The 27,121-nt window shown below is 42.1% G+C and overlaps 1 protein-coding gene across 4 annotated transcripts in view; it reads left to right on the forward strand.

Annotated features, from left to right (window-relative positions):
* The window catches only part of LOC144595791 (putative E3 ubiquitin-protein ligase HERC3), a 50,298-nt gene extending 23,177 nt beyond the window's left edge, over positions 1–27,121 (forward strand). The window contains exons 11-25 of one of the 4 annotated variants that reach the window (XR_013547540.1): positions 1,602–1,707; positions 3,263–3,452; positions 5,496–5,653; positions 8,272–8,352; positions 9,809–9,871; positions 12,089–12,166; positions 14,445–14,534; positions 15,703–15,807; positions 17,993–18,130; positions 20,808–20,974; positions 21,212–21,278; positions 22,603–22,688; positions 23,538–23,721; positions 24,272–24,711; positions 26,044–26,092. Coding sequence is in view for 3 of the 4 variants with exons in the window: in XM_078403460.1 (XP_078259586.1) it covers positions 1,602–1,707; positions 3,263–3,452; positions 5,496–5,653; positions 8,272–8,352; positions 9,809–9,871; positions 12,089–12,166; positions 14,445–14,534; positions 15,703–15,807; positions 17,993–18,130; positions 20,808–20,974; positions 21,212–21,278; positions 22,603–22,688; positions 23,538–23,721; positions 24,612–24,711; positions 26,044–26,264 (1,834 nt within the window). In the remaining variant the exon portion in view is untranslated. Of the gene's footprint in view, positions 1–1,601; positions 1,708–3,262; positions 3,453–5,495; positions 5,654–8,271; positions 8,353–9,808; positions 9,872–12,088; positions 12,167–14,444; positions 14,535–15,702; positions 15,808–17,992; positions 18,131–20,807; positions 20,975–21,211; positions 21,279–22,602; positions 22,689–23,537; positions 23,722–24,271; positions 24,712–26,043 lie in introns of all 4 variants that reach the window. The other 3 variants (XM_078403460.1, XM_078403470.1, XM_078403482.1) reach the window with 3 other exon arrangements.

Consider the following 27,121-nt stretch of genomic DNA (forward strand, 5'->3'; position numbering starts at 1 on the left):
CACAAACATTACCCTCCACACACTAGGGACAATTTACAATTATACCAATCCAATTAGCCTACAAACCTGCTCATCTTTGGAGTGCGGGAGGAAACCGGAGCTCCCGGAGAAAACCCACGGGGCCTAACCAAAACTAAATCCGTTTGTTTTTGATCAAGAGGGAATTATATTCTCTGTTTTTTGATTTACTCGTTTGTCCTAAGGTGACTCATTTCCAACTAACCAAGGTCCAGTGAAGGGGTAAAAGAAATTGAAGAACTTGTTTGGTTATTGTGATTATCCATCCACAAACATTGGATTTTCAAGCTATGTTCCTCTTCTCTTCTGACGGTCTGCAAATGGACAAGTCGTGTCCATTGCCCAGCTATCCCACAGGACAGGGCCTGCACATCCACGAGTTGTATCCCTAGCTCCAAATTCACTTCCTGGGACTGGAACATATCAACAACAACAATTTCCCACTCTCAGCCTATCATTCCCCCCACCCCCTCATCTGTCTCTTCCTATTACCTGTCATTCTTGGTCCTGCCTCTCCTCTCTTCCAGCTTTCTTCCCCCAAGCCCCCACAATCAGTCTGAAGTCGGGTCCTGACCCGACCACCATGTTCTCCAGAGATGCTGCTTGACTCTGAGTTATTCCAGCATATTGGGTATGTTTGAATAAACCACATACTACACCTGTTCAAAGCTGAAGATCCCAAGGCACTTCACAGGCAAGAGTTGTGCCATTGAATGGATAGGTGGTCTTAGGTCCTGAGCATCGATTATTTTATTGTGGAACTGTAGCCATGTTTATGAAGTCCAGTGGTGCCTTATTAATTGCCAGCTGACTCCAATTCAGTCAGTGTGACGTTGTCAGTATTAAGTGTGACAATTTAGGAAGTCATGTTAACTGGGTTGATGTATGCTTCTCCAATGGTTTAATCGTGCTTTATTTGTCACATGTGCAACTGCACAGTGAAATACCTTTTGCACATTTACACATGCAGGTACTGCCATGTTTTGGCACCATTTCCACAAGTCAGCTATGCATTGACTGTGTACAACTTATGTACTTTTGGTTGGAGTACAACATGCATATGCTACTATATCCACCTTCAGTGCATGCAATGAGCTTGCATTCTACTTTTTAGATGCTTTACTTTAGATACTTTACAGATACAGGGCAGAAATCGGCTTACCGAGTCCGCGACGACCAGCAATCACCTACACTATCCTACGCACTAGGGACAGTTTACAATTTTTTTTACCAAAGCCAATTAACCTACAAACCTGTAAGCCTTTGGAATGTGGGAGGAAACCAGAACACCCGGGGAAAACACACGTGGTCACAGGGAGAAAGTACAAACTCCATACAGACAACATCCTTAGTCAGGGTTGAGCCCAGGTCTCTGGTGCTGTAACGCAGCAATTATATTGCTGTGTCCCCTTACCACCTTGAGTGAACTCCAGCACATCGCACAACATTGCTGTTTTTCATACCAAGATATAGATTTGTGTCATCTTTGAGACCCCTGTGTTGAAATGAATGCCTTTTAAAAATGACAGTAAATTTAGTCATCTTTAATGCACTAACCATTCTTCTTGATACATTCAAAACAGCAAGGATAACCATTTCAAAACAAGCAGAATGCTGTCTGGTCTGGATATGTCCTCAGTGTACCTGAACTTTGAGAAGTTGGCAAAAGACACTTCAATGCTATCCCAGGTAATGTTATAGAGTCATACAGCATGGAAACGGGCCCTTCGGCCCAACGCGTTCTTGCCGGCCAAGATGCTCCATCTATGTTAGTTCCTATTTGCCTGCATTTGACTCATAGAGAACATAGAAAAGTGTTCTAACATATCCTTCTAAATTTCCTATCCATTTACCTGTCCAAATATCTTATCGACCAAACATTCCATAATGCCGAGAACGCCTCACACAATAAAACATAATATACATTGACAGATGTTGAAGATGTGCTTTAACATTCATGGTTGTTTACATGTTTTGGGGAGAGTTGTGTCATAAGGTCATAAATGATAGGAGTAGAATTAGTCCATTCGGCCCATCAAGTCTACTCTGCCATTCAATCATGGCTGACCTATCTCTCCATCCTAGCCCTGTTCTCCTGCCTTCTCCCCATAACCTCTGACACCTGTACTAATCAAGAATCTCTGCCTTAAAAATATCCACTGACTTGGCCTCTACAGGCTTCTGTGGCAAAGAATTCCACAGATTCACCTTCTGACTAAAGAAATTCCTCCTAATCTCCTTCCTAAAAGAACATCCTTTAATTCTGAGGCCAAGACCTCTTGTCCTCGACTCCCAATAGTGGAAACATCATTATATGACAATCTAAACTCACTTACTTTCATATTGCAATTACTTAGAAAAGAATGAGGAAATCTCAGTATTGCCTTGTATTTCTGCCGTCTATAATGCTACCTCTTTCAACACACTAACATCAACTCTGCAATCACTGATTATACAAGGAAATAATCTGTGAGATATAAGAATTATTTTTACTGCAAGGTCATTAATGAAGGATATAGATAAAGTATTGACAATACTTTGTTGGGCTTTGATGTATGGTGGGGTAAAGCCTAAGCGACGTTACAAACTATCAACTATTACAAAAGTTCAATTTACTCAGCATTTGTTTAAAGTGTGTAGAAAACAAAAACTACAATACGTTCTCCAATTCACGCTGGAATATGTAATCAGACAAATGCAGTGCATGGAGAATAATGATAAAAAATGATTGTTTAAAATTAGTTTTGAAAACTTATGCTCACCAAGTTTAATTGGTAAAATTAATCTAGTCATCTCCACTCGGCCTTACCATGTCCCAAATGGGCAGAGGGTGGCACTTTGGTGCAGCTTGTAGAGCCGCTGCCTCACAGCGCTAGACAGCCAGGTTCAATGCTGACCTCAGGTGCTGTCTGTGTGGAGTTTGCATGTTCTCCCTGTGACCGTATGGGTTTCTTCTGGGTGCTCCGGTTTCCTCGCACATCCCAAAGACGTGCGTATGGCGTAGGTTAATTGGTCCCTGTAAATTGCCTTCAGTGTGCAGAGAGTGCATGAGAAAGTGGGATAACTTAGAACTAATGTAAACGGGTGATTTTGCTCGTTATGGACTTGGTGGGCCAAAGGGCCCTGTTTCCATGCTGTATCTATAAACGAAAGTAAACTAAACTTGTATATTGAATTAAATGTACAGAATAGAGTTTGAATATTATAAAAAGATGTTCCGCTCCTGGTGCGGACTGTTTTACAGGTGACAAATGCAATCCTGACAAACCTGATCCCTTCACTCCCTCGCTCTCCTGAAAGTTTGGAAGCTCTGCGAGTTTACCTTGTTCTGCCTGAGCTCATCGCTGTACTTGATGGGCCAAAAAGCTCCAAGCTGACAGAATCGCTGACCACAGCCATTCTGTCCCTCGAAGGAAGTTACTTCAAAGTTCTTGGTACGGAATTTCTTTCTGAACATTTAAACGTTATCAAAATCTCCATTGTTTACAATTAAATCAAATAACAAAGAATTGTTGCACGGTGCTCAGTTTCTGACTTAAAACTTCTGAAGAGGAGAGGCTTGTGTCAGGAGACCCCATTAGAAAATCAAAACGATCAAGTTGAAATGTCTTCAATCTTCAGTCCGAAGAATTGAGCAGATAATTTAGGTAGGTATGTTAATGCAGCACTAAGGCAATGCAGCAGGTGAAATGGCATCTTTAGGATGAGTTGTGAACCTAAGCCCCCATTAACCTCTCAGATCTTATAGCCCATTTTCAAAGACTGGCATGGGATTTTTCTCCAGATATCTCAATCAATATGTATTCTTCATCCAATATCATTAAAACATATTCCATCCATGACCTCATTGGGAGTTACGGAATCTGGCTAAGGGCAACTTTACTTTGTTACAACAGTGATACATTCCTCATATAATTATATGTAAGTATATAATTGATTATAAAAGACTTTGCCCTTTTCATTAAATAAATTATTTCCACGTCCAAATATCTTGCTTGGTCAAGATAGACCAGGTGCACATTCAGTGGACTTCTTGGACTCATGCATATGAATTGAAAATGCTGTTATCATTCAGCAAATCTGGCAAGATCTATGAAAAGAGAAATAGAGTTATTATCTCAAGTTGAAGAATCTTCATCAGAGCTGAATAGGTGTTTTTGAGTTGCAATGAAGGCTGTGGGATAGATGGATAGGATAAGGAGAATATCTGTGATAGGTTGATGCTAGGTAAAATATGATAATGAAACCATTCATACAGCAGGATTTGCTAGGCATGTCTCATAGCCCTGCTATTAACATCACACAAAGAAGCGTGATCACCCTCTAACTTGTTCCCATTAACCTGGCTTCAGTTTATCAGAGTCAGATCTTCCATCTATATCTATATATATTAAATATAGTTGGGGCCCGTTGATCTAATACAGATGGCTCCCCGACTTACAATGCTTCAACTTGCAATATTTTGACTTTGCGATGGTTAAATGCATTTCGACTTACGATATTTTCGGTTTCCGATTGGTTTCTCGGAACGTAACGCCACCGTAACCCCTTGCGTGTTGATAATGGGGGTTATGGGGGGATGGAGTGGGGGTGGGAAGGGTGCTACACCAATGCAGGAGAGGTTTAAACCCAACGGGTTCACAGCAGCTCGTAGATATATCAATGTGTAAGAAGGAACTGCAGATGCTTGTTTAAATTGGTGGTGAAGTTAATGAAGACCATGAATTCTGCATGGGTGCAGGAGGTTACACCGATGCAGTCGTCAATATAACGGAGATAGAGTTCGGGGATAGGGCTAGTGTACGCCTGGAACAGGGATTGTTCAACATATTGTCCCATGTACCGTGAAAGTACAGTGAAATTGGGGTTTTTTGGCATACACATGGCGCTGACAAAGTTACAAAAGTACCCATAAATATTATTGGTCTTGGCTGCCCTGAAGGCCGCGACATCCTTTGTGTGCCTTCAGCCCTATCCACCCTCACTACCATCTTTGCAACATAAAAACATCTTTTTTGACACCCTTTCCCACTTCTGACAAAAGGACTACAACCTGAAACATTAACGCTGTTATGTAGAAAGGAGCTGCTGGGGAAAGATGGACACAAAGTGCTAGAGTAACTCAATAGGTCAAGCAGCATCACTGGAGAAAAGGAAGAGGTGACCTATAAGATTGGAACCCTTCAGGTTGAAGAAACGTTACCTATTAACTTTTCACCAGAGATGTTCCCCTCATCTTGCGTTTTTATTTTGTAGTATCAAAAAGGTTCCTTTGACCTTTTAGATCTCTGCAAAAGATATAGAAGCCAACCTGATCTGCCAAATTCCTCTTGCATTTTTTTTTTTGAAAGCACAACTTCGCTGTATTGAAGTTCAATATTCAGTTTGATTTTTTTTTTACTGGTTCTTTGTTATTTGATTTAATTGCAAACAATTGTGCTTTATTTTTCTTGATTATTGCACCCTTTCATGATCAGAATGTTGGTGGAAGGCAATACCTGTCTACTTCTTCAGGCGTCTAGTGAGAATTTATCATGACGAATCCAAGCAACTTCTTCACCTCGCTATGACTGACATCTCAAAGGATATCTCTAAACTTAAGAATTCATTACAAATTTTACAAATACTTTATAAGGTTGGTGCAAATTTCTTCTTGTTGTACAGTATTTAATTTAGTTTATTAATGTCACGTGTACCAAGGTACAGTGAAAAGCTTTTTTGTTGCATGCTATCCAGTTAGCAAAAGGACCATAATGTTTATAATTAAGCCATCTAAAGAGGTATGTGTTTCCAAACTTCTTTACCTTTTGCCTGATGGGAGAAGGGAAAAGTGGGAGTGACAAGGGTGAGACTCGTCCTTGATTATGCTGGTGGTCTTGCTGAGGCAGCATGAGGTGTAGATAATGCCAGTGGAAGGAACTTTGGTTTGCGTGATGGGCTGCGTCCATATTCCATCCATTACCTCATTGAAGTTGAGATCTGGTTATGGCCAAATTTACTTCAAATTTTCCTTTGTTACAACAGTTACAACAGTTATCCAGGGAATAGGAGTAGGAACGATCTCTGCGGAAAGCAGAATGGGGTGGAGAATGGAAGATGTGGCCAGTGGTGGGATCCCGTTGGAGGTGGCAAAAATGTCAGAGGATTATGTTCTGTGGCGAAAATGGTGCCCATTATCCTCCAACATTGCTAAGCAAGTTAACTCCCACTCCCCCATATTGACCTTTCTGCCCTGGGCCTCCGCCACTATCAGAGTGAAGCCAAATGCAAATTGGAGGAACAGCACCTCATATTTCACTTGGGCAGCTTACAACCCAGTGGTATGAATATTGATTTCTCTACCTTCAAGTAACCTTTGCTTTCCCTCTTTCTGTCCCTCCCCCACCCTAGCACTCCACGTTCACTGTCCTCCTGATTAATGTTACTGTTTGTATGCCTCATTGTCACCTTCCACTCAGCGAACAATGAACCATTCTACATTTCCGTCTGCTTTGATCTGTTGTTTGCACACCTTACCCTCCCTAATCTCTGGTTTACATCTCCTCTGACTCTCTGTCTGAAGAAGGGCCTCGACCCGAAACATCGTCTGTTCCTCTCCAGAGATGCTGGCTGTCCCGCTGAATCCTTCCTATAGCATGGTGACTAAAACAATACTTCAAATAAGAAGTCTACCTGTAATCTGCTTTCTTCCATGATGCTAATTCTCTATTCAGTCAGCTAGCTCTCCCTGGATCTGATGTTATCTAACTTTCCAGAGCAGCCTACCATACAGAACCTTATCAAATGGCTTGCTGAAGTCCATATAGACAACGACTATAGCTTTGCTCTCATCGACTTTTTTGGTTACTTCTATAAAAAATTCAATCAGATTCATAAGATATGATCTCCCACATACAAAGCCATGCTGACCATCCTGAACCAGCTCCTGTTTATCCAAATGCATATATATCTTCCTCAGAATCCTCCCCAAAAACGAGCTACCACAGTGATAGAGAACTATGACTTCTGTAGCTTGTGTAGGAAAGAACTGGAGATGCTGGTTTAAATCGAAGGGAGACACAAAATGCTGGAGCAACTCAGCTGGACAGGCAGCATCACTGGAGAGAAGGAATGGGTGACGTTTCGGGTCGAGACAGAAGGGTTTTAATCCAAATAGATGTGAGGTGTTGTACTTGAGGAGGTCAAATGTAAGAGAAAAATATACAATCAATGGCATGACCCTTAACAACATGGATATACAGAGAGATCTTGAGGGTCCATGTCCATAACTCCCTGAGAGTGGCAACACAAGTAGATTGAGTGGTAAAGAAGGCCTGATATCCTTGCTTTCATAGGACAGGGCAGTGAGTATCACAGTCAGGAAGTCATGATGCAGCTTTATAGGACTTTGGTTAGGCATCATTTGGAGTATTTACATGCAGTTCTGGTCATTTCATTGCAGGATGTATGTGAAGTTTTTGAAAAGGATGCAGAGCGGGTTTACCAGAATGATGTCTAAATTGGGACGGCCAAAGTTTAAAGATGAACAGAAGAGTTTTTTTACCCAGAGGGTAGTGAGTGTCTGGAATGCACAACATGAGGTGATGGTTGAGGCAGATATGATAGTGGCATTTAAGAGAGTTTTGGATCTGCATTTGAATTGGCAGGGAATGAAGGGATATGGATTGTGAGCAAGTAGACAAGAGTTGGCGTCATGTTCGATGCTGACATTGTTGGCGTAAGACCTTGATCTTGTGCTGTGCTGTTCGATGAAGACAATTACAAATATTGAAATTACTTTAGAGGGATGAGCCAAATCCAGGCAAATGGGACTAGCTCGAATAAACATGGTGAATGATTTGGGTCTGTATAAGTCTATGACAGTGGACTCTGACATTTTACCAAGATCAATGGTGGATCATTTTGTAAACATCAAGTCTTAACTTGTAGAAACAAAGAACTGCAGATGCTGTTTTATATCAAAGATAGACACAAAAGTGCTGGAGTAACTCAGCGGGTCAGGCAGCATCTCCAGACAAAAATGATAGGTAACGTTTCAGATCAGAACCCTTCTTCAGATCTGAGTTTGAACAAGGGTCCCGACCTGAAACTTCACCTATTGTTTTTCTCCAGAAATGCTGCCTGACCCACTGAGTGACTCGAGCTCTTTGTCTATCTTAGGACTTAATTTGTAAGTTTATCTTAAAAATGCAACAACGTCTCATATTGCTTATGTTTTGTATTTCAAACTGATGTCTAATTATATACTGGCAGGTAAATTCTACCAGAGATTATCGAATTGAAGAGAGGCTCTTCAATATTCCTATAATGAAAATGTTTAAAGATTTGTTTGGGGTAAGTGATAAAATATTTCTCCTAAATGCTATGCTGAAAATGATCACTGTGCGGTTTAAAATCAAGTGCTAATATCTCCCAGCATCTCTGGCTGCTTCTCATTGCAACTGCAGCTGAAAGAAATGAAAATAGACACTCGAGATAGACACAGAACGCTGGAGTAACTCAGCGGGTGGTCCAGCATCTCTGGACAAAAGAAATAGGCGATGTTTTGGGTTGAGACCCTTCAGTGAAAGGGTGAAAATAGAATCAGTTCTTCAGTGAAAGGGTGAAAATACAACACATGAAAATAGAATCCGTTTTTTTATTACTATCTTTGTATTGAGAGTTTTCCAAAGGGAAAAGAAAGTCAAGTATATTCCACAAAAGTGGTTCGCTGGAGTTATCTGCAGGTTGTGGAGTTGGGAGGTACCATACCAAAATTCCCAAAACAAAATCCAAATGCCGTCACTTATAATGTAACATTTAATGCAAAAAACAAACAACAGAAAGTGAGCTTTTGCAGAAATTGAATTTAAAAAGGTAATACAAATTATTCATCAATGATTTATAATAACATTTATATTCAGCTTGTGAGTTTGTCAATCTATTCATTAAAAAAAGTGTTGCTTAAAACAATATTTCTGAAAGTTAGAATTTTGACAGCACCGGAGGCCATTCAGTCTATTATATGTTTGTTGCCTCTTTGAGAATGCCAATAGTCCCAATTCTTTCTTTTCTCCAACAGTCTAGAAAGTATTTATTTTCCCAGCACAATAGCAATTCCTTTTTGAAAATTATTTGGAAGCTTTTTCCATGATCTCAGATAGGATAATCCAGATCACAATTGCCATGTAAAACGAGATTCTTCTGGTTCTTTTGCCATGTCCATTAATGTAAATTTTGTTTCCTTTCTATTCATTTTCTGTCCAGTTTCACTCCTCGTTGTATAATGTGGAGAAATGCCATGTAATAAACCAATTTGCTGCACAGCGGGTGTGATTTTTAATGTATCTGACTTACAATGAAGAGCATCTTCATGTTACATTGGAAGAATTAATTCTTTCTTGGTTTATTGGTCAAAAGAATAAAGTCAAAATCAAGGCTGTTCTCTTTTTAAAGGTCACATTTCCTCTGCTCTGCAGTTGGGCATATATCTTGTATAAAGCCCAAGCAGAGAATTTGTAAATCAACTCTGTAATATTATCATGGAACAGTGCAACAAAGGAGCAGGCCCTTCGGGTATGGGGAGAAGGCAGGAACGGGGTACTGATTGAGAATGATCAACCACGATCACATTGAATCGAAGGACCGAATGGCCTCCTCCTGCACCTATTGTCTATTGGCCCATCATATCTGCACTGGCCATGACTTGTACATGGTCTGTATCCCTCTATTCCCTGCCACATCCCATGCATCTGTCCAAGTGCCTCTCAAATTCTGTTATCACGTTTAACTTTCTTGTTATTTTTTAAAGGCATTTGTTGTCACACAGTTTCCAGGTATTCTTCAAACAAAATTTGATGAATTCATGAATAAGGTACATAAGTTATTCAGAATGGAATATAGGCCGAATGTCACTGTTAATTCTCTTTAAGTGAAATTTAAACCAGTATCTGCAGTTCTTCCCTACACATTGATAGTTTAAGATTATCAAGTGAAAAGAGAATGGAATTATGAAACATGTTCTCCAAAATAATTTATTTCATTCTTTATTATCAAGCAATAGCAGCCAGCATCTGCATTACTTTGTTTCTACAACAGTGTGTGACCATTGTCTTTGTCAAGTATTGGTTACAACTAACTTAAATCTGCTGTGCTTCAAACTAATATATCTGTACTCATAGCAGTTTAGTCATTAAACATGACTCCTAATTTAACTTGTAATTGAATATTGAAAATAAAATAGAACTAGAAATGGCAAATGTTACTGTGCTCCTGTAAGGAATGAAATACGTGAAGTGGTTCTCTCATTTTATCGTTATAGTGATTGAAACTGTTGCTCATTGCTCATGATGAGCCATGAGGAACTACAGGTTTCCAAATACCTTTAGCTATTTCTTCTATCCTACGTGTATTCTCCACTATAAACATTGGGTATCCAGGAAGCACATGGTATAACACAGAAGGGGAGGAGCGAGGAGAGAGGGAAAAGAGGGGTGCATGGTTGGGGGGGAACGGGAGAGGGACGGGAGGTTGAGGAGCTGCCTAAAATTGGAGGTAACCACACTGTTACTTGGAACCTGCACGGCTTGCCCTCTGAATGACTGCATCACAAGTTCTCTCCTGTGTCCTGTTGACTGCTATTTTCCGTTGTGATTGCTTCCTCTCTCAGGGCCATATTTTATATTATTTTTCTCTTTGACTGTAACCTTCCCCCCATTGACAAACTGTACACTGCAAGGGCCAGGCAGCGAGCGGGCAAGATCATCTCTGACCACTCTCACCCTGGCCACAAAATCTTTGAAGCACTTCCCTCTGGAAGGCGATTCCGGACTGTCAAAGCAGCCACAGCCAGACATAAAAACAGCTTTTTTCCACGAGTAGTAGTTCTACTCAATAACCAAAGTCTGTAGTCTCTTTTTTACTCTGGTTTATTTTCACCCACATGTTTAGACCGTAATGGTGTATCCTTATTGTTTTGATGTGGTTATGCTTTATTCTTAATTGTTAACTGTATGTTTGTGTTGTCATTTGTGAGCAGAGCACCAAGGCACATTCCTTGTATATGCACATATTTGGCCAATAAACTTATTCGTTCATTCATTCGTTCATTCAAACAGTAATGAACACTCATCCCTTGACACACCTCGTCTTCAACAGTTAAACCCTACTTCCTTCTTTTGGATGCCGACCTATTTTCTTATGTTTTTGCACCTTGGTCTCTGGCACTGTGAGGTGGCAGCTCTACCAGCTGTGCCACTGTGTCACCCTAAATTGTATTAAATACAAACAAGGGGTAAACTACTATTCAGTGGGAAGTACAAGTCTGACTACTGTGAAATGGCCTGAGGCATTTTGCTGTGTTAAAGGTGTTACATAACCACTGTTGTTCTTGGATGGAAGATTGGCAAACCATGTTATTTGAGGAAGATAGACATAAAATGCTGGAGGACAGGCAAAATCTCTGGAGAGAAGGAATGGGTGACGTTTCGGGTAAAGACCCTTCTTCAGACTGTCTGAAGAAGGGTCTTAACCCGAAACATCACCCATTCTTTCTCCAGAGATGCCGCCTGTCCCGCTGAGTTACTCCAGCATTTTGTGTCTATCTTCGATTTAAACCACCATTTGCAGTCCCTTCCAAAACATTATTCGAGGAAGATCTCTTTGCAGGATGTAAATAAGAAAAGCAATAAATATCTGTGTCAATGGTGGGCAGCACAGTGACGTAAATGATAGAGCTGCTGTCTCTCAGCGCCGGAGACCCAGGTTCGATCCTGAGTGCGGCTCCTGTCTCTGTGGAGTTTGCATGTTCTCCGTGACCTGCATGGGTTTCCTCCGGGTGCTCCGGTTCACCTCGCATACCATAGATGCACAGGTTTGTAGGTTAATTGGTCTCTAAGTTATCTTGTGTGTAGGAAGTGGATGAGAAAGTGGGATATCATAGAACAAGTGTAAATGGGAGGTTGATAGTCGGCATGGGCATGGTGGGGGGAAGGGCCCGTTTCACGGTTGTATTTCTAAACTCTAAGCAATTAAGATCTTTGGAATTGATTCAACATTTGGATACCTGATACAGATCTTGTTTACTTCACAGGTGATGTGGGGCCTTCAAATACCTCCTCACTCTTACCAGTTAAAACTGGTGGGGTTGTACTTTGCATCACTTCGTAAGGTAGAGTATCTCTGTTGCTTCTGAAAATGTTAATCATACCAGTCACGAGACATCAAATCTTGCCTCGCACAGATAATTTGGTGACACTGGCAACTCTATTTAGGGGAAAAATAGAGCACTGCAGGAACTCAGCAGGTCAGGCAGGTCTGTGGAGGAAATGGACAAATGACTTTTTGGGTCGGCACTCTTCCGAAGAAGCAAGAGTGCCACCCATTGAGACAAAGAAAACAAGCTCGGTACATGAGGAACGATAGAGACGAATGTCCAAACCTAAATCTCACCAACTACTGTCTTTATTTTGTGGCTTTTCTGTTGTTCCTGCAGGAGAGAGAATTCCCAGCTCTTCAAAAACAATGCAGTTAATCAGTATCGAGTCCATGTCAACGAAAAATCAATGATTAAAATATTACCTGTTATTCTTTCCATTGATACCTGAACTGCTGAGTGTTTCCAGCATTTTTTGATTTATTTCAGAATTCAGCATATATTTCTTTGAGTTCACTCTATACAGCAAACCCTCATTTTAATGGACTCCTTTATAACAGATTTTGCTAAAAGCGGGCGGACAAACCACACCCCCTTCGCTTATAGCCCCGGCATCCAATGCCACCCCTGGTTCGCACGGTGCACCAGCGAGCCCATCTTCACCCTCCGCACGGCTGTTGTTGCGTCTCATGTTGTAGCCCCATCGGACAGCACTTTCTTCAGCCGCTACCTTCGATCGGACGCGCTTTGTCACCGTTGGGCTCCATCCCCTCTCAGCAGCTGCTGCTTGTTCCAGTCGGCCATCACTTTGTCCACTCCTCTCCCTACCGCTCTCTCTTCCTCCTATTGCTCTGTCCACTCAGCCCCTTTCCCCTCCTCCTTCGTCTACCCCAAAGTCATTGACATACTCCACCTTGGAAGATGTCGGCGACTGCGGTGGAGAAGGAGGAGGAGGTGGCGGTGGAGCGGCAGAGTGGACCAAGCGACGGGAAGAGGAGGCAGTGGAGTGGAGAGTGGACAAAGCGAAGGAAGAAGTGGCACCTGGTGAGAGGCAGGCGCCCCATGCTGACTAAGCGCGTCTTGCCAGGGGCTACAATGTGAGCTGCAACAACCACTTCAACTGGACCGTGTGATTGCTGGCGAAGCAGGGCTCGCTGGTACAGGCCAGCGACATCGGTGCCTAGTTTAAACGTGAAACAACACAAATTGGTGGAGTAACTCAGCAGACTGAATCAATCCGAAGAAGAGTTCCAACGTCAACTATCCATGTTCTCCAGAGATGCTGCCAGACTGGCTGAGTTAGGCTGGCACTTTATGTCCTTTTGTGTACTTTCCCATCATCTGCAGTTCTTTATTTCAACTACATTTCAGAATTAAAGGACGTTCTTTTAGGAAGGAGATGAGGAGAAATTTATTTAGTCAGAGGGTGGTGAATCTGTGGAATTCTTTGCCATAGAAGGCTGTGGAGGCCGTCAGTGAGTATTTTAAGGCAGAGATCGATAGATTCTTGATTTGTACAGGTGTCAGAGGTTATGGGGAGAAGGCAGGAGAATGGGGTTAGGAGGGAGAGATAGATCAGCCATGATTGAATAGCAGAGTAGACTTGATGGACCGAATGGCCTAATTCTACTCCTATTCCTTCTGACTTATGACATACAATGATAATACCTTACTCGGTTGTAGTGGATAATCGGCCATAATGGACACTATCCACCCCCCCCCACCATGGTCTGTTATAATGAGGGTTACCGTACTGCACGTGGATAAACTGTGAAATGGTTTTGAAGACAACATCAATTGGATGGCATAATGTTAAATGGAGACAAAATGTGTAGGAAAGAACTGCAGATGCTGATTTAAATCGAAGGTTGACACAAAATGCTGGAGTAACTCAGCGGGACAGGCAGCATCTCTGGAGAGAAGGAATGGGTGACATTTCGGGTCGAGACACTTCTTCAGACTGATGTCAGGGGAGTGTGCAGGACAGAGATAGAATGTAGTCAGAGACAGTAAGACTGGTGGGAGAACTGGGAAGGGGGAGGGGATGGAGAGAGAGGGAAAGCAAGGACTATTAGAAGTTAGAGAAGTCAATGTTCATACCATTGGGGTGTAAGCTACCCAAACGAAATATGAGGTGCTATTCCTCCAATTTGCGCTCTGACAATGGAGGAAGCCCAGGACAGAAAGGTCAGATAGAGACCATCTGTTACCTTCCTGAAATATATAAAGTGCACAACTTTTACGAATGTACAATGATCAAGTTAATATTATGTATATATTTTGCCTTTTACAGGTCGTAGGGCAATTAATTCCTTATCCTTGTATCTTTAATTTCGACACAAAGCTTGTATTTTTAAAGCTGGAATCTCAAATAATGCAAAACGTAAGTATAACTTACAAGTGATCGTCCCAACCAGAAGCAATACCTGCACCACGTTTCTGACTTTGTGTATGCCCTTTTACCTCCCTGGTTTTCTGACCTCTTCCCATTCATCCTCACTTTTGTTCCCTACCGTCCGCCCCACCATCCTGGGTACATTGCAATGGTACATTTATTGTCACATCTACCAGGTACAGTGAAATACATATTTTGCATACAATTCAGCAAAACTATCCCCGTACATAAGCACAATCGTTCCGGTCAGTACAATGTGAACAGAACAGCTCACTGAGTCCATATGCAAGCGGTGCCATTTTGGCACCATTTTACAGTCCCAGCTGCAGCTGGCCCCAAAGCCCGTTTTAACCGTCACCTCCGTTTCAGTCGTCCCGCCATCTGATGTCCCTCTCCACTCCTGGACCTCTTTAGTCCTTGTTCCTCAAGGGCGCCTCCCGCAGCCGATCTTGAGGGCAAGGAAGGTAAGACCTACCGGTTCCTCTCACCGGGTTCTTTATCCTGCATCCGTCACTGTCTCCTTCTACCCCCTCTCCGATTCCCAATCCACGGGGCGAGCAGAGGCCGGGCTCGGCAGCACCCTCTCCGGACTTGTTCTTGTTACCGTGGCAGCAAACCAGGCCTGTTATCTTGGCAAGGCCACGGCTGCGGCCCGTCAGGTAGCCATGCTCCATGCTCCTGGCCTCAAGCTGACATCAATTAGTGTTAGTATAGTGTTGGTGTGTGGGATCGATGGTCGGTGAGGACTCGGTGGACCGAAGGGACAGTTTCTATGCTGTATCGCTAAATTAAACTATCAGTCCTGACCACACTTCAAGTCCCCCCCTATCTTGGACACAGTCTGGCATGTCGCTGCACGGGCGGCCCATGCCTTGAGTGGCACTTGGGACCGGTCCTGATCACACTCCTGCCTGTTGCTCCCATTTTAGGTGGTGCAGGGTTTTTCATGCATCGGCCTGTTTAGCCAACTGGTTTATAGAGATCTGCTCTATCATCCGCTAGTTCCATTAGAATATTGCAGTGGAAAATAATGTCTTTCCCTCACTTAACAAAAATGTTTTTAATAACTGCATGGTAGGCTTCTTGGTTTATTTTGTCTCTCATTTACTATCTGCAATTGCAAACCTTTTGTCATGAGTGAACTTATTTCCTTCAGAATACTATTCAACCGCAGGTGACTGTTTCAAGAACATCAGTTCTTCAAGACATAATAGAATGGTACAGATCTCAGTATGGACTTGCAGATTTTACAGGACTTCAGGTATGAAATTAGCCCATGTTTTCCCTTCAGAAATATGTCAAAAAATCTAAACATCATTGAGTTCAACAGCATAGAAAAAGGCTCATTTGCCCACCAGGACTATGTTGACCATCAATCCTATCTCAGTTGAAGAAGGGTCTCGAGCTGAAACGTCACCCATCCCTTCTCTCCCGAGATGCTGCCTAACCCGTTGAGTTATTCCAGTATTTTGTGTCTACCTTCGATTTGAACCAGCATCTGCAGTTTTTTTCCTACATATCAATCCTATCTGTATTAATCCCACTTGCTTTAATTAATTCCATATACCTCTAGGCCTTGCTCATTCAAGTACCTGTCTAGATGCCTCTTAAATGTTGTTATTGTTCCTGCCTCCACCACCTCTTCTGGCAGCTCATTCCAGACCAACTACTCTTTGTGTGAAAATGTACCCCTCAGATTCCCTTTAAACCTCCTCCTTCTCACAAACCTACACCCTCTAGTTTTAGACACCTCTACCAAAGAAAATAGATTCTATCTATCCTATCATTTTATCTAAAATGATAAAATCTCATTATTTTATAAACCTCTATCGTGTCACCTGTCAGTCTCCTTCGGTTGAGGGAAAACAGACCCAGTTTATCCAATCTCTTGTTATAGGACAAACCGTCCAATCCAGGCCAAATGCTTGTGAATCTTTTCTGCACACTAGCTTAATCACATTTTTCCTACAATGTGTCACGTTCACACAAGCACATTAAAATAGAATTGCAGATTGTTACAGATTTCCAGTCGGGGAAAAAAAAAATCCATCTAGAACTAACCTCTGCCTTTTATCACCAAACCAATTTTGGATCCATTTTTCTGATATGCCTCAGGACCCTTGTGTTTAACCTTCAGGATCAGCCTACCAAGTAGGCTTTGTCAAAAGGTTTACGTAATTCCTTATGGTCAACAGCTATCCCTTTTCTTAGTTATCTCCTCAAATAACTCAATCTGTTATGTGAGAATTACATTCATTTTATAAAACCATGCTGATGCCTACTATTTAGTTCCCTCCTTTGTCTCAGAATCTTCTCCAACAACTTCCTTACCATTGATATAGGGCTCACCAGCCTGCAGTTTCCAGGCTTATCCCGACTGCCCTTCTTGAATAAAGGGATATTAGCTATCCTCTAGTTTTCTGTTAACCCTCTCGTCACTAACAAAGATACAAGAATCTTCTCAATCTCCATCCTTACATCCCTTAGCATCCTCAATAGTTCAATAGTGCATTATTTGTCACATATGCCACTGCACAGTGAAGTACTTTTTGCATATATTTCACATGCAGGCGTCGCCATTTTTGGCTCCATTATGCAAAGTCCGGTCAGCCCACGCTCTCGGTGTTCTGGAGCAGTTCCCGCGAATCAACATCCCTCTCATTCGGCCATCTGTGTCCCGGGGGTGCCTCCTGCAGCCAACCTTGAAGGCGTTAGAGGCATTACTGGTTCACCCTCCTACCAGCCCACTCCTTGCGCCTGATGTCTCCATCTCCCTCCATCGCCTTTGGTCGGGTTCCTGATCCCGCAGTCCTACGAGCCTTTGGACAGGTTACCAGTCCCACTGACTGATGAGCTTTCAGGTGGGTCCCACTGGATGACAACCCGTCGTGCGGGCCCAGACGAGCCTTCAGGCGGGTTCCCTGTCCTGTCGACCACTGAGCTTTTGGGCAATGTCCCGCCGACTGACGAACCTTCTGATTGGGCACCTCGGGAAGTATTCTTCTGCACAACCTGGAATAGTTACTAAAGATTTATTCACCCTAAGGTACACAGTATTTCCAAGACCTCTCCCTCCTGAGACGGACAAACTCCAGAATATCAGTACCTCCTCTCTTCACACATCAGCTTCTAGATCCTTCAACAGTAAATACTGTTGAGAAGTATTCATTTTGTACCTCACTCATACCCCTTAGATTCCCCTTATGGTCTTTGAGGGGTCCCACTCTTTCCTTATGCATCTGATACATTTAAAAGACTCTTGCATCTAATACACTTCAAAGACTCTAGGTTTCTCCCGACTCCTACTTGCCAAAGTCACTAGCAATAAAGTAAGGACATGTGAGAATTTATGTTGGATTTTAAATATATATAAAATGAACAATGTGAATGAGGAGAGTGTTAAGATTCAAAATGGTAATGCATCATTCTTGATTCTTTTATTTCAGGTTACATTTAACAATGAATCATGTTATGGTCCTGGGGTGACACAAGAATTCTTGACTCTTTTCAGCAAGGAACTTCAGGATGATACAAAGATTTTTGAGCACGGTTCTGAATCTGACTTGTTGTGGTTCCCCAACTGGGTAAGAAGTTTTTGAGATACAGCATGATTCGGCCCACCAAGTCCACGCCGCCCATTGATCACCCGCACACTAGCTCCATGTTATCCAACATTTGCATCCCACACACTAGGGGCAATTTACAGAAGCATATTAACCTACAGACCTGCATGTTTTTGGAACGTGGAAGGAAACCGGAGCACCCAATTTGCTTCTTTCTGCACCATAATACCTTCCAACAGAGGGTTACATTGGGCATTCCTGAACAACTGCTCTATTTTGAGCTCTGTCATGGGATTTAATTACCATGGAAGAGGAAAAGACTCAAGTACATGCCTAAGAAATACATCGTGCCTATTGATATTTGGGGATCTCTTAATCTGGGGGACTGCTCAAAATGGAGCGGCAGCCTTCAGAATGATATTGAAAACCATGAGGCTATGTATTAGAAGCAAATAAACATAGCACAAAAAGTAAGGAAATTTGTGTTTGGTAGATTATTTCTTTGTTGTAACAATGCTTCTTGACAATAAATCTTATACCGTTGGAAAGCCTGTTTATTTCCCTTTTAAATGGTGCCACATTTGTAAGGAACATGCATTTGTGGGATGAGCAGCAGAGCTGAGTATATGGGTTGCGCCCATGAAAAATTTGCCAAATCTTCTCTGCCAATGCCAAACAGCTTATTCTGCTGTTGCTATTGACTCTTGTTTTGAGTTTCTGGTACCCCCAGGTGCTGACAATCAGGTGCCTGATTGGCATGGGCCCTGCTACAGTGGTCAGTAGGTGTCTGCTCCAAGAATCGGCATGCCACGTTTGACTGATCTGGATAGGGCCCGTGCGATAGGGCAACTTCAAGCTGGTGTTCCGCAAAACCAAGTTATGGCATTATTTGGAGTGAGCCCTAGTACCATCTCCAAAGTGAAGGCCAAGTTCCATATAACGGGGGATGTCAGAGACAGGCCGCGAAGTGGGCGTCCCAAGAAGACGACACCCGAAGAAGACCGTTTCCTCACCCTGTCAGCACTTAGGAACCGTAGGCTGTCTTCTACAGATTTGCAGTCAAGGTTTGCAGGACGATATGGCCGACGGCTCTCTGCCCAGACAATTCGGAACAGACTGCACGCAGCCGATCTCCGGTCTCATAGGGCTTCCAGGAGGCCTGCCATGACTGCCCTTCACCGTCAGGCCCGTTTGCGCTGGTGTCGGCAACACGTGCACTGGAACCTGAACATGTGGAGGAACGTTATGTTCAGCGATGAGTCCAGATTCTGCCTACGGCAGTTGGATCATAGGGTCAAAGTGTGGAGAAGACGCGGAGAACGCTATACTGATTGCTGCACCGATAGAGTAACATCTTTTGGTGGAGGCAGTGTGATGGTGTGGGGCAGCATCTCCCTCACTGGAAAAACGAGGCTTGTCATCATTGGAGGCAATCTCAATGCAGAGAGATATCGAGATGAGATTCTGCAACCAGTGGCAATCCCATATCTCCTGGGACCTCCAAGATGACAATGCTCGCCCCCACAGAGCAGGGTTTCTCAGAGACTACCTTCAGAATTTGGGAGTGGAGAGGATGGAATGGCCTGCCAGCAGTCCTGACCTCAACCCCATTGAACACTTGTGGGATTAACTTGGGCGTGCTGTTCGTGCCAGAGTGACCAACACAACCACGTTGGCTGACTTGCGACAAATGCTGGTTGAAGAATGGGATGCCATCCCACAACAGTGTGTGACCAGGCTGGTGACCAGCATGAGGAGGAGGTGCCAGGCTGTTGTGGCTGTATATGGTTCTTCCACACGCTACTGAGGCTCCTGTTTATTAAATGAATAAATTGTTAAATTGCCAATATGTCTTGTTTCTTCAGACTTCAATCATCCAATCCACCAAACAACACCGAACAAGAGTCAATGGCAGAATAAGCTGTTTGGAATTGGCAGAGAAGATTTGGCAGATTTTTCATGGGCACAACCCACATACTCAGCTCTGCTGCTCATCCCACAAATGCATGTTCCTTACAAATGTGGCACCATTTAAAAGGGAAATAAACAGGCTTTCCAACGGTATAAGATTTATTGCCAAGAAGCATTGTTACAACAAAAAAATAATCTACCAAACACAAATTTCCTTACTTTTTGTGCTAAGTTTATATGGATAATGGAGTGCACCATCTCACATACTATCCACCATCTGTGGAACAGACCGCTGTTCCTACATCGGCCTCGTTAACCAGCTCAGAATCTACAAAACCGGACTGGAAGTCACTCTTCCAGAGGACTTCTTTAATAGAGGATACTTGATGGTTGAGCAAGCCCGTTTATCATCAGCTTCCTCTCTTAGACATAGCAGGTGGGGATAGACAATAAGTCTCATCTTTACCAGCTTTGCCCACTTCCTGTGACTGAAAATTAAAATTTTAAAACTGCAATACGTGCAATTTTAAAAATAGCCATCCTCTGGAACTATACTGTTGTTGTTCTCTGTTTAAATTCCTCAAGGGGAATGAAATGCCAACGGTGTAGAATAAATCTGAATTTAGATTTATTTAAATAAACATTTGCATTTCTGAGGCATTATGGTGGGATCTGAATTCACATCTTCTGATCATGAATTAGTGCTAAGATTATCTATCCAATCACATAACTGTCGTGGTGTTGGACCCAATACGATTACAGTTTTGTATTGTTTTAATATTCATAGGGAACCGGATCAGATGATGTATTTCGCCTGGTGGGAATTCTCTGTGGAATTGCCCTATCCAATGGTCATGTTGCCAACTTACACTTCCCTTTGGCTTTGTACAAAAAGTTGCTCCATGTTCAACCAACACTGGAAGATCTGAAGGAATTCTCACCAACAGAAGGAAAGTGAGTAAACTCCAAATCTATTCATCCCATCCATGATTCTACAGAGTATTAGTGAATTGTCCATAAAAATGGGAATTTAAAATATGAAGATTACAGACTATTTCAACTATTAATCTCTGATCAATGAGAGATGATCAGTTTACAAAAGATGCTTCCATAATCTTGTACATGTCTTGCATTAAAACCAGTAACACAGTGACTAGCTTTCAATGTTTGTATTTTTGTTCTGAATTACAGATCACTCCAATATGTCCTCGATTATGAGTATGATGACATTGAAGAAGAATTGGACCAAACATTTACAGTAGGTTTACTCCATTTTTATATCACCAACAAACACGTTAATTTCAAACTATTAACAAATTTAAGTATAATGGAAAGACTGTACTGAAACCCAGAAGGTACTATAGGGAGTAAATTTGACATCCATATCTGGTTAACCCTGTTTGTGACTCCACTCAGCAGTATGATTGAAACTCTTCATCTCAATGAAATCAAATGGACCACCAATCATTAACCCAGGCATTGAATTTAGATGTGAAAACATCCTCTTCATAAATGACTGAGAACTGGTGTCTAGTTTGGGAAAGTTGTCTCTCCGACTGGTAAAGCAACAGCCTGACATGGTCATATTCACAGAATCATTTCTTAAGAGGTGTGCTAGATTCCTTCATCTTGATCTTGGGGTCCATTCCTGTCCCACCAGCAGGACTGACTTCTCAGAGTACCCCTGGTTATTTGAGCCCTCGGTGTGCTCGATATTGTTGGTAAGGAAGGAGGTGATCACTGTTGCTTCTTCCTAGTGGTCTTAGCCTACGTAGAACTTTTGTGAAGAATAATTTTCCTTCAATCTTTTCTGTGTACCTCTCCTCTACTGAAGTCCTGTTCCATTGCAGTACTTCACAGAAGTGAGCTGTAACTTGGATTGTAGGGTTCCTGCCATAAATTATTGCCCAGGAAGGGGCCATGGTAAGATTAAAATAACAAACCTACCATTTCTGATTCCCAGAGGCAAACCTATTCAGGAAGGGAAATTCAGTGCTCCATCATTGAACAGATTCATGTTAAATTTGTTACAAAAGATCTTGGGAGTCTGAGATGTAGGAAACGGTTGGTCTGGCTAGGATTCATTCCTTGGCGCGCAGGATGCTGAGGGATCATCTTATAGAGAGAGGTGCATAAAATCTTGAGGGGGGATAGATTGGCTGAACGCACAGAGTCTTTTACCCAGGGTAGGGGAATCAAGAACCAAAGGACATAAGATTAAGGTGAGAGCCGCAAGATTTAATAGGAACTTGATGGGCATTTTGTTTACTCAGTGGGTGGTGGGTAAATGGAATAAGCTGCCAGAGGACGCAGGTACTATAACAGCATTTAAAATACACTTGGACAGGTACGTGGATAGGAAGAGTTCAGAGGGATTTGGGCCAAATATGGGCATATGGGAGTTATCTTGGACGGGGCATCTTGGTGGGCACGGATGAGTTGGGTTGAAGGGCCTGCTTCAATGCTCAATGATCATATAACTCTATGAAAAGATGAGTGTGAAGCTTTTGAATTGTGTTAAGTGCTGCAGATAAACCTGGGAAAAAATGAAACTGTCATGTAACTCTGGAATGATTTTGCAGGTAATCAAAGGCACAGAGGACGGAACGATAGTTGTACAGGAACTCATTGCTGATGGTGCCAACATACTTGTCCAAAAGCATAACAGGTAACTGTTCTTCATTAATGGAAACTATTCAGGTCATAAGCAGAACTGATGGAGAACTAGGCTAGTAATCTCTCACACACCCAACCCCAGGCTCTAAAATAGGGTGGGTGGGCACCTCACAACTCCCTGACCTGGAGACTGGAGGGGTGGTGGCAGTATAAAAAAAAGTGGCAGGAACGGGTGGGGCAAAGAACTGGCAATCAACTGCAAAAGAGGCTGGCAGGGGATGTGGACACAACATTGAGCTACAGATCATGGAATCTGATAAGGAAGGCAGAATGGAACAAAGCTATCGTTTCACCAAGCACCTACTCTGTCGCCATGTGTGCTAGGAGCTTTCGGTTGCAAGTCATTTGATTCTTCCTCCTGTTCCCAAAACGACTTGTCCTTGACTACCTCCACTTCCAAGATGAGACCAAATACAAACTAGAGGAACAGCACCTCCTATTCCACCTGAATAGCTTACAATCCCCGTTACCATGAACATTGAATTTATCCTTTGCAGTTAACTTACTGCCTATTTTTCTGATCAACCCAAGTCCGTTGTCACAACCCATTTTTTCCAACTGCTTATTACCCATTTTCTTCCACCACCAACCACCCTCTTCTCCCTTCACCCATTTCACATCTGCTTCACATAATTCTATGACTGGGACCCTGATCACCTCCCTCCACTGTTCGCATTGGCCCACCATCCCTCCCTAATTTTGTTCCACTCTTCCATGGCAGTATAACAAAGGAGTTCAATACTTGAATGTGAGCTTCCATAACATGTCTGACACATTACGCACATCGTCAAACCAACCTAAGTTATTCACTTTAAAGAAAATCTATTTTCTTTTAAAATAGGAAACAGTTTGTGGAAGCCCTTGTGGATTACAAGTTGAACACTGCTGTGGAGAAACAATTCAGTGCCTTTTCTGAGGGTTTCAGGAGAGGTTTCCCACTGCCCATTGTGGATTTATTCCTCCCAGAAGAACTGAAGGCCATTATCCATGGAAACACCAATTACGAGTGGGAACTTCTGGAAAAGGTATGCTTCGCATTCCACATTTACCATTCAATGCTTATAACAGATCCTGTCCTCAATGACGTCGTAAGGGATAGGAGTAGAATTAGGCCATTCGGCCCATCGTCTACTCCTTCATTCAATCATGGCTAATCTATCTTTCCCTCCTAACCTCATTCTCCTGCATTCTTCCTATAACCTCTGACACCTGTAATAATCAAGAATCTATCTGCCTTAAAAATATCCACTGACTTGGCCTCCACAGTCTTCTCTGGCAAGTCCTCTGTGTTTACAGGAAGTAATAGTAAGGAAGTAATATTGGGCATAGTCCAAAACACTCCACCATCATTGAGCTTTTATTCTAACCCTTCAGAGTGTTTCTTGATTTAGCCCATTTAATCCACTTCATCAACTTCCTAAAGCACAATCAGGCAGGAGTATGCCTCTGTTAGATAAGCAGGTCATTCATCTGCTCATTCGTGTTCACTGTTTAACTAGACTATGTCTTTTCTGTGCTATGCTCTACCATCTCTACCATGTACTGATAGGTTTTGGCCCTCTTTCTTTTCCACAGCTCCTTCCCTCACTCTCCCAAATGTGCTGGAGTTCACAATTTCTTCGTGCTTTGCTGGATCCACTTTCAACCAACGATTTTTCATGTTCCTGATCTCCACGAAGGATTGTAAACGTGCTTGTCGCAGGCTCCCAGCGTAGTTTTAAAAATTCAACCGATGAGGATCCATTTTCTTGTGACAGATAGGGAGATCCACATTTTTACTGCCAAATATGTCTATAAGTACACATTTTACTTCAATATGAAACTGTATTCTTACATTTGGGAAAACAGAAACTCTTTAAATATTTGAAACATCTCACTATCTAGTCTCAATCCCATCTTTGTTTTTCATCTACAGAATGCCGTGTATTCTGGATATATTCCAACTGACAGAATAATTCAATATTTTTGGGAAGTTTTTGAAAGCCTACTGGAAGAGGAGAAAAAGCAATTAATTGGTAAATATATCCAAATCTTTTAATAGCACAACATGTTAACATGAAACAATTCCAACACAGCAGCAAGATATAACTTAGATACATATTGTAATTATGCAGCAAAATTAGATCTTAAGAAAAAATACAACATAAAATGGTGGAAGCACTCAGATCAGGCAAAATCTATGGAAGGAGAAACAGTCGTATTTCAAGTCGACCATTTTTCAGCTCTTTAGATGCCAAATTCATGGTGGCCTAAGTGTAGAAAATGCCACCACAAAGAGTAGTTAAGAGAAAGTAAGATAAGTATCGATGGAAACAGGAATACGGAATGTTGATCATATTTGGTGAGGCAATCTGGAAGGAGGTTCAAACCTGGCACACCACATATGACCATAGAAAGCATGTGTACTCAGTGAGCTGTTAGTCTCAAGCGAAGTTGATTAGTAAGGGTGTCAGAGGTTATGGGGAGAAGGCAGGAGAATGGAATAGAGAGGGAAAGATAGATCAGCAATGATTGAATGGCGGAGTCGATTTGCTGGACCAAACGGCCTAATTCTGCTCCTAGAACTTATGAAGTTATTCCATAGTGTACAGATATGAGGAGCTCAAACACGGGGTGCACAGTTTATTCAGGTTCTTCATAGATTGCTTTTGGAACTTTCCATGAGGCCCAGAGTCAATCCTGAAAGAGGTATCAGCCTCAAAGAAACAATTATTGCTCACAACCTCTATTTGAGCAATAAAGATTATTCACAACCTATAGTACAATAAACAACAAATCTATTATATATATAAAAATAAATAAATTACAGTTGGAGATGGACACAAAATGCTGGCGTAACTCAGCGAGTCAGGCAGCATCTCTGGAAAAAAGGAATAGTTGACAATTTGGATCGGATCCCTTCTTCAGTCTGAAAGCTAGAAGTTGGGGGGAAGGAGGGACTGGAGGCGAGAAAAGGCCAGAACAAATCAGGATCGATAGCAGATGACCTCACCTGGTTGTACGACTGTGTTACAGTGCCAAAGATCTGGTTTCAATCTGACTTCTAGTGCTGTCTGTGTGGTCTGCATGTTCTCAGTGCGGGTTTCCTTCAGGTGCTCCAGTTTAGTAGGTGAATTGGCCACTGTAAAGTACCCCTAGCGTGCAGGCGAATTGGAGTATCTGGGGAAAGTTGAAAAGAATGCGTAGAGAACATAAATTCGAATTATTTTTGGATTAATATAAAATGTAGAATATCGGCGTAGACTCGATGGGCCAACGAGCCTTTTCCACTTATGATTCCACTATAACTGGCCTACATATTTCTGACTGATCTTCATTTTAATATTTGTTCTTTTCCCATCTCTTAGCTTTTCTCTCAGGAACTGAGAGAATCCCAGCAGGTGGGATTGGAAGATTCATAATTACAATATTTAGGCCCAGGAACTTGTATGATCCAGATCTATCGTATCCTCGTGTATATACATGCACCAAGTCCTTGGAACTCCCCAATTACAGCAACAAAGATTTGCTGAGAGAGAGGCTACTCCATGCTATTGAATGCAGTGAATTCTGTGCAGAGCCACCCTGATATCTGCAGTTGGAAACGATGTTGTGAAACAATGAGATCATAATTGATTAAAATAAGCAAAACACTTGTTGATAACAGCACAGAAAATATCAGTGATATTACTGGAATCCTTTAAAATCTTCTCTAATCAAACCAGTAATGTACACTGACATTATTCAGCGATTTATGCTACTTTTGCTAAATGAATGGATGTGGAGGGGCGACATTATTTGCATTTGGGAAATATATGTTGACTTATTATTGGCAAAACAAGTATTTCATTGTGTGCAAAGTAAAATGACAGTGGAAACAAAAGCAGAAAATGATGAATGTGTTGGAAAGAACTGCAGATGCTGGTTTAAATTGAAGATACACAAAATGCTGGAGTAACTCAGTGGGATAGGCAGCATCTCTGGAGAGAAGACATGGGTGACGTTTCAGGTCGAGACATTCAGACTGAAGGGTCTCGACCTGAAACAACACCAATTCCTTCTCTCCAGAGATATTGCCTGTCCTGCTGAGTTACTCCAGCATTTTGTCAGAAAATCATAAAAGTACACAACAGGCAGCATCTATAGGGAGAAAAGGTTAATTTTCCAGGTAATTTAGCTTTATTTGTACTCCTAAATCCTTTTGCTCCTCCACCCCATGAAAATGTATCTCGCACTAACCCGTGCTGAGATTCATTTGCCAATTACCTGTCCATTTAAAAGGTTTCTCTGTACTTTGTAATAAAATCATTCATCTCTGAGACCATCTTCCAATGGTATCACATGTAAACCTCTTCATTGTCACAATTAATATGCTTTTTGAATTGTAATATAATTTTAAGTATAAATAAATTATTTGTGAATTTATTTCTGTATTTATATTGAATT

The sequence above is a fragment of the Rhinoraja longicauda genome, chromosome 1, assembly GCF_053455715.1.
Source record: "Rhinoraja longicauda isolate Sanriku21f chromosome 1, sRhiLon1.1, whole genome shotgun sequence".
Classification (NCBI taxonomy): domain Eukaryota; kingdom Metazoa; phylum Chordata; class Chondrichthyes; order Rajiformes; family Arhynchobatidae; genus Rhinoraja; species Rhinoraja longicauda.